General features: G+C 31.5%; 2 protein-coding genes across 3 annotated transcripts in view; one reads left to right on the forward strand and one right to left on the reverse strand.

Moving 5' to 3' along the window:
• LOC148284021 (uncharacterized) overlaps positions 1-529 on the forward strand; it is a 37812-nt gene extending 37283 nt beyond the window's left edge. For both annotated transcript variants that reach the window (XM_088242809.1, XM_088242808.1), the window contains exon 5: positions 161-529. In XM_088242809.1, coding sequence (XP_088098935.1) covers positions 161-209 — 49 coding nt within the window. In that variant the 3' untranslated portion in view covers positions 210-529. The remainder of the gene's footprint in view (positions 1-160) is intronic.
• Positions 530-7050: 6521 nt separating this feature from the next.
• On the reverse strand, positions 7051-15086 carry LOC148284022 (membrane-bound acylglycerophosphatidylinositol O-acyltransferase frj-like). The gene is made up of 7 exons (XM_088242799.1): positions 14918-15086; positions 13390-13544; positions 11268-11479; positions 8560-8745; positions 7702-7837; positions 7437-7586; positions 7051-7188 (listed from the first exon to the last, which is right to left on the reverse strand). Exons 1-7 carry the CDS (start codon positions 15084-15086, stop codon positions 7051-7053), a joined length of 1146 nt encoding a protein of 381 aa, XP_088098925.1.
• Positions 15087-15602: the final 516 nt, after the last annotated feature.

Consider the following 15602-nt stretch of genomic DNA (forward strand, 5'->3'; position numbering starts at 1 on the left):
ATACTATTTTTGGTATACTTTTCACAATTACCCTTCAAAACTGTAAAACATTTTTTGTACAATCTTCAAATATTTTTAAAATAAATAAATGGTGGAGGAAAAATCTAATAAATTAATTGACTTAATAAATGAATAATTATTTATTTATTTTCTTTTTCAGTGCTGCCGCTGTTCTCTTCATTATGACAAAGTTTTATGTTAGATATTAAAAATATGAAAAACCTTTGTCATATTGTATTTTAAAAATAAAACATTATATTTCAAAATGAGGTGCAGTTTACACGCATTGATAGTCATATAACATATATTTATAAAGTTTGTAATATTTTCATATTTTATATGTATTTATTATACCATAGATAAGATTCCTTTTTATTTTATATGACGGCACGCTTTAGCGATTTTTGATATTCAAATATAATTAGGTAACATGCAACTTTAAAAAGATATAGCATGTGCAGATCAGCAAGTGCATCAAAACTAATTTGTTCATCGTATATACAGTGTACAATATACCTCCATAGAAAAATACAATTATATGAATATTTCAATTGTTAAAAAAAAAAAAAAACACGCACCTAACTAATTCAATTTGGAATTCACTCTGTCATCTACAAAATCTATGTAATTCACATTTCTCAAAACATTATTCAGTCAAATTATATCTGAATATTTTATTATATGGAAAAATGGAAAACCCAATTACAATCCTTAAATTGAATAATGAAATATTTTGATGAAGTGATTTGATTAAGAAATTACATTTACCCTTTATAGGATACCTAGAACAAAGAGGTATTTTACATACGTATACCAACAGAATTGAGGTCCATATTTTCAATAATTTTATATCAATAATAAGTATTTTTATCACGAAGAGTATCATAATAACGTACAATTGAAGATCAGTCTGTTACTCAGATTTTTAGATACAATATGTTTATTATTTTTTAAATTAACGCATTTAATTCGGGTTGGAAGACTAAAATCAAAATAAAAATGTGTCCTATAAAGGGTTAAAGAAGATTTAATAACTTTACGAGCTAGAGCCCATAAGCAGAATTAGATTTCTCATTTATTAATTATTTTTTGAAACTTGATGTTACCATAAGATATTTTTATTTACATATCGCAAACTTGATTAGAAAATGTATTTGAAATAGTAATTATGGGTAAAATTATGCACTCAATAAACTCAGATAACATATAGCACCTTAGGGCGAAAACGATTAAACTCAAAAAAGCTTTAAATGAGTTAAGATCATAAAACGATTTCAATGAACATTATCCATCTTTCTGCATTAAAAAAAACGCAACATTCGGGTGGGAATAGGACAAAACCGTTACATCGGTCTCTTAATTAGGTTCCGTGTCAGCACGGAAGCGACGCAATTAGTGTTGTGTTTACTTTGCTGTGTGAAAGACGCAACGCAGACAAACATAAAGTGACCGATAGCCGGTTGAGTCGATTTTATTCCGATACAAACGGAATGTTGACTTAATTTTTTAAAATATTAAAACGACCCATTTAGCTTTGTGATTGTTTTGTTCCGACTTACCGATAATCTTAGTGACTTATTTAAGTTAATGTGATTTTATTATTTAAATTATCGATAGTCTTGGTGACTTATTTACGTTTATGTAAAATATACTTTACACGATGCACGAAATCGTGAATAAATAAAAACATGTTTTCGGTGACCTGATCTGACCTAATAAAATGGTGTCATTATCTTATTTATCAAAGTGTTTTTGTTTGCTTTTTTTTTCATCTAGTAATAACTCATTAAATAAATGTCTTGTTTAAATTAACAACATTTTACTTTTTGTACGCTTTTCTTCACAGATTCATATCTGATAGCCTTCGGTATAATTTTTAACCCAAAATTTGGTGCTTACTTCGAAAAATACGAAACATTCGACAAAAAAATAGGAAGGTGTCACAATGTCTTTTGCGATTTCCCAAAAAGTTGATTTTTCGAGTTAACTCGTTTTCGCCCTAAAGGTGCGATATTTATGTTTGCAGATAAATTCAGTATTGTTAGACTTGCAAAATAAAAGTATGGAATTGATTACGTCTATTAAGAACACTAATGAATGCCCAAATTTGGCTCACTAATCGATATTGGTGCTATGAGATGGTTTTTAATGAAAGACAACTTGTATGTTAGAATTAAACTAAGCCTTACTTGAAGTGTGCCTTAAAATAACAGTTCCATTTTGTTTATGTTAACAGACCTTAAGAACCGTCCATTGTTATTTTGTTAAAAAATTAAGCATAAAGAAAATCACTTAACAACTTCTAATACACATATTTTTTGATTAGCTACACAATTCAAATATTGAATGTTTTTAAATAATGAGACTCAAACAATTTGCTCCTTAGGGCCTTACCTTCCTAGGTATAAAGTTACGCCTAGGCATAGTGGTGGAATAAGAATAGTATTCCCATTTTTATTCTTCCATTATAATAAGGGTGGTATTTGCATTTGTATTCTACCACTGTGCATAGGCGTAACTTTATACCAAGTTTATGAGTAAGGCCCTTAGTATTTCGCACAGTGACCTCGCAAAAGGTTTTCACAAAATGCTACCAGAAATCAACAGTAACAAGTCATTATTACATACATACTCAACAATCAAATTTTCGGGACAAATAATTTGTCTTTCAAATGAACTAAATACTCCAAAAAAATATACCCAAGAACAATTTTATGCTACGAGTATTTACCCTGTGAAAATGTTTGAAAAAGTGTTTTGTTAGTTTGCTTTCCACCGTTGAATATTAAACTATTTATTTATTAAGGTGTATGTACATTTCATATTATCTACCTCTTTTTATTATAAATAAATAAATGTATTTTTGTTAGATATGCAACGATTATTTCTCGGTGTGTTAAAATATTCCTCAATAAAGGATACATAGTTAGAAATATAAGGTTTGTATTTTTTGGTGTGCAGATTTATTAAGGTAAATAAATAACGAACTTTCTTACAATTAATTACATCTCCATTATAGTACCGTTGGCGTCGGTGGAAATTTTAAATTATATATTTCTTCTCCAGCCTTCTGTCCTCCACTGCTGGATATAGGCCTCTTCCATATCCTTCCATTTCCTTCGGTCGGTTGCTGCTTGCAGCCAATTTTTACCCCCCACAGCAGCTATGTGGTCGGACCATATTTTTGAGGTCTTCCGACGCCTATCTTATTCTCCCAAGGTCTCCATCCTAAAATTTTAGGGGTCCGTCTTGTGGGGTCATGTCTCGCAACATGTCCCGCCAATTGCCACTTCAGTCCTGCTACAAGATCCCTGATAACCGCTATTTTGGCTCTACTCCTAATTTCCTTATCTCTTATTCTGTCTCTTAGGCTTACCAAGCATGAATCTTTCCGTGGATCGCTGTGCGCATTTGACCTGTTCTATACTTCTTTTTGTAAGGACTTTTTTACATTTCTTGAATGATATAAGGAAAAAATTGTTCGGAAAGGGGAAAAGAAGATAAAGTGATCCGCTATAGCTGATTTTCTAGGGTGCCCAAGATCACACGCTCCTTTGTGATTGTCAATTATTTTCCTGAGGACTTCTTGGCGGTGCGCGGTGCCTTAATACCTACAGAGAAAAATTACTCATTGCCGAACAATATAAGCTGTAATATTTTAATGTAGTATTTGTGCAGAAAAACATATGTAGGTATTGTTATTTATTGGATTGAGGATTAATGTGAATTATTCTCTCACTGGAATTAAATTGTTTGCCCATGATGCGAAACACCATTAAAAAACCTTGAATTTTCTTAATTATTATTTCACTATCGAACCTGGACCTCAAGCATAGTTGGTGAACGCGGTTACCAGTACACCAAATGGCGGACTTATCTCCAATCCCTCCTCGATTGGCTTTATCGGATTTTTTTTCCTGAGATCAGCCATCGTATCTAAAACAATTATCCAGGGATCTGGTTTTATTTTACACTCAGAGCTGTATTTTTCATCCGCTCGGACACAATAATAATCAAGAATCATAATATAGGTAAATACATTTTATCTCGCTGAGCGATCGGTTATGATGATAAAGTAGGGAGCATTTTCTGTCGATTGAATTAACTTCAGATTTTGGCCACAGATGTCCATGCATGTTGATAAAAAAATAGATACCTACTATATTTCCAGTTAGCCTTACAATTATTTATTTTATTTAAATTTGATTTTGAAACCAATTTCAGCTACTTTTATACATTTTTTTTTGCAATGAAATTATTATTAAACGACATCTATTTTAAAACACAAACTTTACTGGTTATGTGAAATATGTAGTTTTTACCATGAGTAGCAACTAGTATCCTTGAATTATACTGTTAATTCTTTAATAATTTATATTATATTATGTAATTTTTATTATTATGTTATTAAATTTTATTATTAGTTAGTTTTCTCTTAATAAACTTTCGTGTTTTGAATAGATGTTTATATTTTGAAAAACCTGTTCTTAATGGCCTTTATAATTATTATTTATAATAAACATGTTTTTATTGAAGTTTTTTATTTGTATTTTGCAAAGTATATTTTGAGTAATCATATAATTAACAACAAAATTAATTGATGTGAAAACTTGTATAATTAATCCTAAAGTTGCTTAAGATTTAGTTTCCTATAAAGTTAAAAGTGTCGAGGGATAATACAATACATAAAAAATTTAAAATAAGGCTTGGTTTAATAGTCTTTTAAAAAATAAAAATAAATAAAAACCATTGAACTTTTTCATTGGGAAATTAATTTATGGTGACAGACAATTTTACTTTATAGACTAAGGTGCATTGAAATCAGTATTTTTTTAATGCACATTTTATACATTATGCTCTTTTGAAAGTATCATTACATTCATTTTAGCTCAAAAGTTGTTTTTGCAATGTTCGGATCTAAAAAGAAGCCGCAAGACGTAATTCAAGACGTAATGTAATTCACCGCTGCAATTATGCCTTTTGGTCTGTTGGGGTGTAAAAAATATACAATATTTTTTATATTGATTTTCAATCAAAACAAAATATGCATAAAAATATCTAATAATCATAAAATCTTCATTTTACAGTTTTATTTTCAATTTTAAATTAAACAATCATGATGTTACTCGAATACAGAACAATCCTATGTATATGGTGTATGATCTGACAATTAAACTTGGTGAAAGAGTAAGTTATAACTTTGTTCTAGAAATCTTTACATCTCAATAAATTGTCCCATTCAATCAACAAAGAGATTTTTTTTTATAATCCAATGCCAAAAGGAAACATCGTTCAAGACTCATTTACTAAATGTAGTGAGTTCAAGTTTAACGTACTCTGTTCCCATTTAAGTATTTTTAACACTTAATTTTATGACTTAAAAAAAAACTTATTGTTATACTTTGAATTAAAATGTGAAATACTTTAACTGAATGATACTAATTTTGTTTTGTTATTTATTTATACGTTTTTGTTTTTTTCCTAATAATAAAATGTAAAATGTTGTATCCAATTCATTTTGTCATTTATAGAACATCTTATTTTTTTCTTTTTAATAACTTTAAAACAGCATAACCAAGCACTTGATATATTATCAAAAGGATTACTGGACTGTAATTTATAGCAGAAAAAAAATGTATCGTCTTATTTGAATCTAGGATCATGTAGCCGATCATTCCATTCGAAAAAAAGTACATTCTCATCGCCCATAAGAAAAGTTTGTACTTCGAAGAAAACTGAAAAAAAAAGGTTTTATTACTTTTTTAAATCAGTCACAATATTAAAATTAAATAATTGATTAAACACAAAGACACATATCAAAGTGACACAGAACGAGCCATGCTCGTGAACTTAACCCGACTCGCTAGTAAATCCGTTTTGAGTCATGGCTCTTGTAATGCATTCATCTTCCCTCTCTAAACACGACCATCTTGCTTTATAAGAGAGGTAGAAACGTTTTATAGCATCATGAAAAAATAAAATGTATAAAACAAAAGTTTTTTCATTAAATAAATTAAAAACATTAAAAAAACGTTAATGTATGTTTCTGTGCAACTACCATTATGAAGGTGTATATTGGGGATTTGCATGTTAGTGTAATTTGTGTCCTGACGAAGAGATGGGTACGTCTTGAAAACAGTAGACATGAAAATTCAGTAAATGTGTATGTACAATTCACTAAGATTTTTTGTTATGATTTATTTTGTGTTACCTATTTAACTACTATTTTGAGATATTTATGTTTTGCTCACATCACGCGTTTCTTTATGTCAGCCTCTAGGTGTAGTGGTCAACGCGTTTGACTCCCGTTCAAGGCGTCTCGGGTTCAATTCCCGACATTATTGACATGAAATATTTGTTTAAAAAGGTGTTTTCAAACTAGAATATTTCATAGTACCTGGCACCTGATACGTAAAACAATAATTTTACCTTCATGTAATAAAAATGGTGTACCCATGCACTGCCTTATGCACCATTGGGATGTGGAAAGAGAATTATGATAAGTGTTTTATTACAGAAGTGCTTTGTATTTTGTTTATAATTTTACATATATTTTGTTAGACATAAACCGTTGAATATTCAAATATTAAAATTAGTCATTCAAAACTAAACAATAATTGCCATAAATAGAGATCAGGCATTTTTCTTTCAAAAATTATATTTAGATTAAGTAATTTTTCATTGATCAGTAGGCATTATACGAGGCTTATCCAGAAAGTAAGAGTACTTAATTTTTGTATTAAAAAAAATGTACGGTACAGTGTTTGAATATAATATTACTTGTTTTTCCACGTAGTCGCCTTCCCGTTCTATGCAGGTTGTAAGTCGTGTCACAAACTTTTTGATGCCCTCCTTATAGAACTCTCCCGCCATCTTCTTCGTCCACGTCAAGACCTCTTGTTTCACCTACTTATCGGTTAGATTTTTTTTCCACCCATGTTAGTCTTTAGGAAGGTAAAAATATGAAAATCTGAAGGCGCTAAGACAGGGGAGTATGGAGGGTGGTTCAAAACGTCCCAACCAAACGAGGTCAAACGTGCCTTGGTGGCGTTAGCCGTGTGCGGGCGGGCGTTGACGTGCAACAAACACACTCCAAACCTTTGTCAACATTCCCTTCCGTTTGTTTTGATTTGCTCTTTTGAGCTTTTGTAGTACCTTACAGTATCGTTTTGCAGTAATCGTCTCTCCCTGGGGCAAAAAATCAATTAAAATTATCCCTTTTCGGTCCGAAAACACGGATTCCATGATTTTTTTGGCCGAAATTAAAGTTTCGAATATTTTAGCAGATGTGGAACTAGTGTGCCGCCACTTTAATAACCGTCTTTTTGTCTCAGGAGTGTAATAAGCCACCCATGTTTCATCACCAGTTACAATGGGGCTTAGAAAATCCTCACCTTCCTATTCAAATCGCTCAAGGAACTCGCGAGTTGCCTTACCTTATGACAGCGCGCATTTAGCACTTGGCGTGATTTCTTGTTGCCATTTTTCACAGAAACGCACACTACGAGGGAAGTTTTTGGTACTAACGAGGGTCGCCGGTGCTCGTTGTGTTCAGGAGACTCCCCACTACCAATCAGTGTTGCCAACTTTGGAAAAAAAATCTCACAGCACGAGAACCAAACAGTACTCTTACTTTCTAGATATGGCTCGTATATATTACCAACTTTAAAAAAATATATTTAATAATTATTTTTTTCTTGCCTTGTCGGGTATAAATTGTTGTATCCTCAAGTAATATCCTTCAGCTATCATCAAGTAAATGTTGAATGCAACACTCATCAATAAGGCAGGACATATTCCGTGCCATAATGCGCTTACCAGAAATGTTATAAGGACTCTGAAATATTCAAATAGGTATATCAAATATTCACAAAAAGTTTGTTTGTTGAGCGATCGAAATTCAAGGACATGTCATTCAAAATAATGCTAAACATTAATATAATATATTATATGCATATCAAATATCGCTAAGTGTTTTTCAACCTGTGGGTCTGTTTCTAAACTGTTATTTATTAAACGGATTCTCGAAACAGTTTAATTTGTCAAACGATAACTGTTACTGCTACTCCTTTTAGATAACCGAAACACCCATCTTAGTCTTGTAAAGAGGAAGGTCGCCATCTATTTGTTTACTCGTAACGGGGTCGCATACTCAAAAAAGTAGAAAAACATTAAACTACACAAAAAGTAAGGTTGAAGAGCGATCGAAATGTAATATAGAAAAAGCATTGATTCAAAATAATAGAATTCCATTACGCCACTTCAAAACAAAAGAGTGACGAACATAGAACTGTAAAATAATAAAATGACTAATCAGTTAAAGGGTGAAGACATCTCGATCGCAGATCTTAATAACTTTTACGTTATTATCTTCGGTTTCATTAGCGTCAAATGTCTGAACAGTAACTTGCGGTGTATGCAAATGAAATCATTAGCAGCAGGAAATACAAAAAATTGACTGTTTCAAAACGTGTTACCATTTTTTGTGTACAGCAGAGCCTCCGTTAAATACGAAAATACCAATAAAGATGTTAACAAAATATTTGAAACCTAACATACCTAGTTCCCTGGCTGAATCGTTCCTTTGAAACATTTTTGTAAATATAAACTCCCAACCAGTACTGATTAGCTTTGTTCCAATGCCGCATGGATGATAAAATCGAGGTTTGCGTTTCAAATTCAAATATGTCTACCATATTAATTGTTTTGTAATCGTAATCCAATTTCTTTGCTTCCTCGTAGGTTCTGCAATGCACAAATAATTTATCTTGAATAATATTTATGTATTAGGTAAGCATTATTTATTTTATTAAGGAAAAATGACAGACAACTAGACATATGTACATAACAATCCAACATGTTACTTTTTGAGGTTGTGTTAATACGAGTACAATAATGTTATTTTATTTTTTTCCATGAAACGAGAAATAGGGCTAAAATCTTATCTACGTTTCATGTTTACTGTTTTGTATTTGATTTTTATAAACTTATTTCGTTTTTTGCACTCAAAAGCACAAATGATTAAAAATCAAACATCAGATGCTAAAAAAATTGTTTAAATCTGGTTTTGATGAATATTTCAGCAAAATCTTTTGCACCAAAAGGTAAGGTATAAATGAATTACTTATTGATATAATATTCAATAGAATCCCAGTTAAATAACTGTAAAAAAATCACTCTGCAAACGGTGGTGTAACTTCGTGTTACATTAAGCAAAAGACGAGATCATTTTGTCGTTTAGTCATAAGATTATTTCTTTTTTATTTTGAATCTTGAAATAGATCACTCATAAACATTTTCTTATGTGTGCTCTAATAATAACAATGTATATACATATATTTCCATTGTAAGTTGTTCAACAGATATTTCATAACCTTCGGATTGAATTTAGTTTTTTTTTTCACAAAGGTTTATTCCCATAACACAATATATTTTACCACCTCGTATATTTTATTTAGATTAAAAATATAAGTATATAACTACTACTCTACTCAATACATTTTTAATGACAGTACATTAAAGTTTCCCTAATGGGAGAAAAGAAAAAAATATATTTTATACATTGAAATATAAAATGGAATTTTGTGGTCTCGCCGACATTCTAATGGAAGTCTGATTAACCATGTTCATGTTAACTTTGATCAATTTTTTCCAAAATTGTGTGTTTTTTTCCCGGTAGAATGTTATCTTTTTATGGGAAAAAATATCCTGTATCAATTGTCGGCCAACTATCGCTTTGCAAAAACTACGACGATCCGTTAGTCTGTTGCAACGTGACATCGTTATTTAGATTTCATATTAATCCAATTTCCAGTAAGAATTTTCTAATTAGAATTTTCCCAAGAGAGCAAGGCATTTTTTCGGGATAAAAAGTAGCATATGACACTTACCGAATATCCGGCTACTACTATGCAAATAAAACTTGTCGATCGATTATTCCGTTGTGACGTGAAAGAAACACAAACCATCAGACCGACACATTTTCGCGTTTATAATATTACTATGCATGGATAGATATTTTTTTTTTTTTATATATATATTTGGACCCCTGTATTTAGTAGCCTTACGTGTCATGTACAAAGCTAAGATACTCGGAAAAAATCGTTTTCGTTTGTCTTGGAAATGGGATGTTCGATCACTGATTTTGGTTTATTACCTTTATGAGTCCAATCACCATTGTTGCAAAGTTCAATAACAATGGCGCGTGATAACTACTTTTAACTACAGTGTGGATATCTGTTAAGGATATTCCATCTTTCCTGCATTCTGCTTCAAGATTATGGCGTTGCAAACTGAAAAATGGGCACTGAAATAACAGATGTTCGATACTCTGTGAAGAAATATCATCGCATGGACAATAGTCATCATTCCTTAATTTAAACCTATATAGATAACTTCTCATAGCTCCGTGTCCGGTAGAAATTTGGGTCGTTTCGAAAGTACTTTGGTGATGACGACGGAAGTTTGGTGCATCAGCCAGCGGTGGGAAAAACATTTTAGTGATTTTACCTGCAGAAGAAGCGCGGTAATGATCCTCCCAACGCTGCTGCGTATTTTGTTTTATACAGCGTTTAGCAAAGCTAAGGGGAAATTCTGAGAAGAAAGGTGCCGTTCTTTTACAAGTTGCGGCATGGATAGATATGGATTTGGATTAAATTCGTATCTACTTAAATCATCATCATCACTATCATCGATCCCTTTCCGCATCTGATGGTGCATAGGGCACTGCATTGGTACACCAATCGCAGCGTATCTTGATATTTTTTTGTTTCATGAAGGTAAGGTGATCAGTCCTACGCCTCAGGCACCAGGAAATATTCTAGTGTAAAAACACCATTTTAAATCATATTTCTCATCAACCATGTTGGGAATCGAATCCGAGACCTCTTGCATGGTACACAAATGCGTTGACCATCACAGCACGAGGCCGACTTACTTAAACTTACTACTTAAATCACTAAACTTAAAAATTAACGGAACAGTTCTGTACCTCAGAGGCAGACGGATGCAAATCTAGATTTTGATCAAATGTCATTTCGATTTTCTTATCCAGTTTATGATCACACATATTGATTTTAAAGAAATTTTAGTTTTATAATTAAAGAACCAATTTATTAGGATACTGAAAATACAAATTAATTCAATAAATTATTAGAAATCACCTACAGAAATTAGATTCTTTATGCTTTTGTTGAGCATTTGACGTTTGGATTTGCATCCGCCTGCTTTACGGGTACAGAATTACTGACAGCATATTTTTTTCTTACATGTTTCTGATATTCTTATCCCTGGCAGTCGGCCCGTATGAAGTGGTACTTTTATACTGAACTGGATATGCCCCTAAACCCGCGGTAACACCAAATGTTGCAATCATACTAAATCCTCCATACATGAACAGGCGATACTTTGCCCATTGAATTATTCCATACAGATTCTTATAAAAAATACTTCTCTCCAAAAATTCTTCGGTGAATGAGTACTGAAATAATTTTGAACATTAAAAATTAAACCTTACTATATTATTTTATTTTATTTAACACTGTATATACATATAAGGGCGGGCATATTGCCTTAAGGCAATTTCTTCCTATCTACCCAAACCGTTCAGTTTGAGAAAATTACAAGTACATGGACATATTTAATCTTATGATTTTATACAAAATCAAAAACAATGATTTAAAATAAAAAATATATAAAATTAACACTTTATATTTAGATATTTAAGTTGTTCCCATATCTTTACTTTTACCTACACATTGCGCGTTGTACAAAAACATGTCTTACAAAGCCCGTATTGTACAAATTTTTGAAGCCTTAATGATATGATTGAATACCTAAATTTGTTGCAACAGAGAGGAAAAACATTTTTGAGTCTTTAGCTGGTTTAAGGCGCCACTTTAAACAATGTGTGACATTCACCATTCCGACAATGTTAAAACATCCATATTTCCTCAACTCTTCCATCTGTTGACATTTGTGAAGTAAAAGAGGAACCTTTGTCATGTGAGTGAGATTCAGTAACATGGTGAATGCTACACAGTGTGTAAAGTAGCCACTTAAACCAGCCAACGACAGATCTTAAGCCCAGTAAATGCCTAGACTTCCATATCCCTTCTCAAAAATGTTTTCCTTCTCTGTTGCAACAAATTTAGATCTAAATAACTCCCTAGGGAGGAAATCCAGCCAGTCTGCAAATATTTCGATTTGCTCAAAACTTTGTCGGTAGGATACCGTTTTTTTTATTTGTTTTATTTTATAAGGTAATTCAACAAAGATACATACTAGAAAACATATAATTTGAAGGTATTCGTCGATACAATTTCACATCTTTAATTATAGAATCAAACAAAGAGATAGAATATCATTTGTTGTTTTATTTTAATTATATATTTTTAAATCCTTATACAGTATACAAAACAATGAAAAATAAATTGTACGTGTGTGCTTATTAACTAAGATTCATTCCTACGAGATTATTCGAAAAAGTTGGGTGGTATCATGAAAAATTACACTTTTGTTATTTCAGCAGTATATATTATATTGACGACACATGCGGGCCATAGGTGTGTGGTGTGTAGTATTACTTGAAAACCATCAAAGAAAACATATTTATATATATACAGGGTGTTTTTTTAACACTGTCACATCCGAAACCACAATGATCAGTATGAACAAGAAGACATATTAGCATATTTAAAAAAATATTTAGAACAAAGAAAATTAAATATTAAAAAAACAAATGGTGGCTTACTTCTGCAGGGGAGAAGTGAGGGGAGCGCGGCGCAGTATCAGACTCCCCCCTCTCCCTCCTCGTTTCTCCCGTGCAGAAGTAAGCAACCATTTGCTTTTTTTGATATTTTATTTTTTCAATTTTATTTGTTCTAAAAAAATATTTTAATATGCCAATATGTCTTCTTGCTCATACAGATCATCGTGGTTTCGGATGTGACAGGGTTTAATGAACATCCTGTGTAAATATATATTTCATCTTGGTCACGACGTCCAGTCATCCTGGTAAGGTGATCGTACTGACCATGTTTATTTAATTGATCACAAATTAACACTACTGTGGGGAGAACTACAATGAAAGCATTTTAAGTTTCAATGTTTTGCTGTTTTCGCGGTTTGGTCTTTACCAATTCTTTTTTCAATTTCTTTAAATATGAAATTTTTGTTAAAGAAGTTTTTATAGTGAATATGCGAAACTGAAGAAAAACACTAGTCTTCACAATTAGTTTTGGAAAAGGGATGGGGTTTTCATTGACCCATAAGATTAAGAATAAAAATAAAAAGAATAGATATTAAGTGTTTTCCTTTGATAATTATTTTAATAAATTTTTCTTTCTACTTATGAAATGTACGAGTGTGTACGTAAAAAGATGTTCTTACCTCTAGTGGCCAAATATCGTTCATAATCATAAAACCAATAAAGTAGCAAGGAACTGATATAAACGCATATCTGTATGTTATTTTGGCTCTCTTTATGGCCCTGGAGAATGGTAAATTAATGAAGTCACTGTACACTTGGTACCTCACATATGGGCCTAAAAAAAACATAACTTTAAAATAATTGTTTATTGCGTTATTGTTGACATGTATTTTTTCTGTATGTTTTTGGTATAGTTTAAGTTTTTTTTTCATAATCTATATTAATAAAAATATACCTCTCTGCAAAACAAAACTTAAACAAATAACATGTCATTTGTGTTCAATGATTTTTAAATAAATTAAATTACATTTTCAAACAACAACACAGATTAAATACAAGATAATATAATATAATGTTGCTAGACCCATCTCTTTTTATAATTGTTTACAGATGTGTTACAAAAAGTGATTTAATAATAATAACTAAACATTTTACTTAAAGGAAATAGTTGAAAATAATTAAAAAATAATTCTGAAAATATAAAAGCAAATAAAATTCTTTAAAAAAAACAAACCATCAAACCGTTTCTTCATAAGGGTAAGAAAATAGTATAGAACGCCAGATCACTCTGTCTTTGCACATTTATTTATTTGACAATTGTAGTCTGCATTACTTTACGTAATGCAGATATTATAAATATAAGGTAAAAGTTAACAAATAGATAGCAGATAGCCACTAAACAAGCGATATGTACAGAAAAATATGTCCATTTTATTTGCAGAAGCCGTATTCACCAAGCGAATTGATGTGTGATTTCTGATTTGCATTCTTATGGCTTCTGAATGTGTAAAATTGTGCATGAGATCTTGCTGTCGTGAGGTAATTGGAAACATACAAACTTATATATTTTAGTATTTTTGGATTTTATTGCATATTTCCAGAAATCAACTTATAAAAATATTTCCCAAGGAAAATTTGACGACGAGATTCTAGGATATTGTAATCCAGCATCCCTAGATATAATGATGGATAATTATTATTTCCTTTAAGATAAAAGTTTGAGTGGGAAACTCCTTGACGATTTTCCGAATGTTTGAGTAAACTGTTTACCATATTGATATGCCAAATACATGCTTTATTTCATTATTCTCATATGTCTGTGTCAACTAATGAGAAACTTCAGCCCTACGGGAAATTGGATACAAAAAATGTTTTCTTGCGCGCGGTAAAAATTAGACCATTAAATTGTACTGTAAAATTTCTTAAAAATGTACGAAAAAAAAATATTTTAATAAAAACGCACTACTTTGAATAACGTCACTGGTTCATATGAACCATCCAATGATATGAGAGCTTTGAAGGATATCCGGTTTGGTCACCGTAAACGAACCAATCGCAAGAACTGTCATAGAACAACCTCTGACATCACACGCGGAGCTATTTCAGAAATACAAAACTTTAAAAAATCATAGGGCTGATAATTCACATATAGTATACTGATTTACGCGTGTGTGTTAAAATTATGTTATTCTCATTTATTTTATTTACCAGTCAGAACAGCAGTGTATGAAAAAACATAATGGAATATGTCCAAATATCCTAGTTTTAACAGGTCGTCCTCGGTGTTGTGATTTTCCAGATCTTGGACTCGTCCGTTTTCACTTTGCCTCCTCTTGTAAGTTGTATTTATCTCGAAACTAATGCCCACCAAGTTCATCGTTTGGAATAGCTGAACACAGTTCACGACATACGGTACAAGAACTCCAATCGCATAGTAATACAGCCGGTAACTTGTCAGGAAGCCAAATGATGCAACAAATGCCACCTTATTGCAATGCCTAAAACATATTTATTTATTTTAATTTTGAGTACCTACCTACCAACGTTAAATAAATAAAAAAAATATCCTAATAAAAATTCACATAAATCAAATCGGTAGCTCAGGACCTCGATTATGATGGGAAATTGGACATCACACTTTCACCATGACTGTATAGTTGAAGATAAATTCTCCCGAGCGATTACGAAGATACACTACCGACCCCCCACCTTCAAGTTTTGGGTAGGTACTTCGATATGAAACAAGGGGAAGCGTTCGTTACGGTAATAAAAAAAATAAACTAAAATTATCTCATTTCCGTAAACAATTAAAACGCTGTGGTAATTTGCATGACAACTTTAATTTTAAAACTAGTAACCATTGTGCATATATTTCACATAAATTTATACATAT

This window comes from Micrasema longulum, unplaced genomic scaffold, assembly GCF_059751315.1.
Source record: "Micrasema longulum isolate JH-2025_06_02 unplaced genomic scaffold, ASM5975131v1 h1tg000165l, whole genome shotgun sequence".
Taxonomy (NCBI): domain Eukaryota; kingdom Metazoa; phylum Arthropoda; class Insecta; order Trichoptera; family Brachycentridae; genus Micrasema; species Micrasema longulum.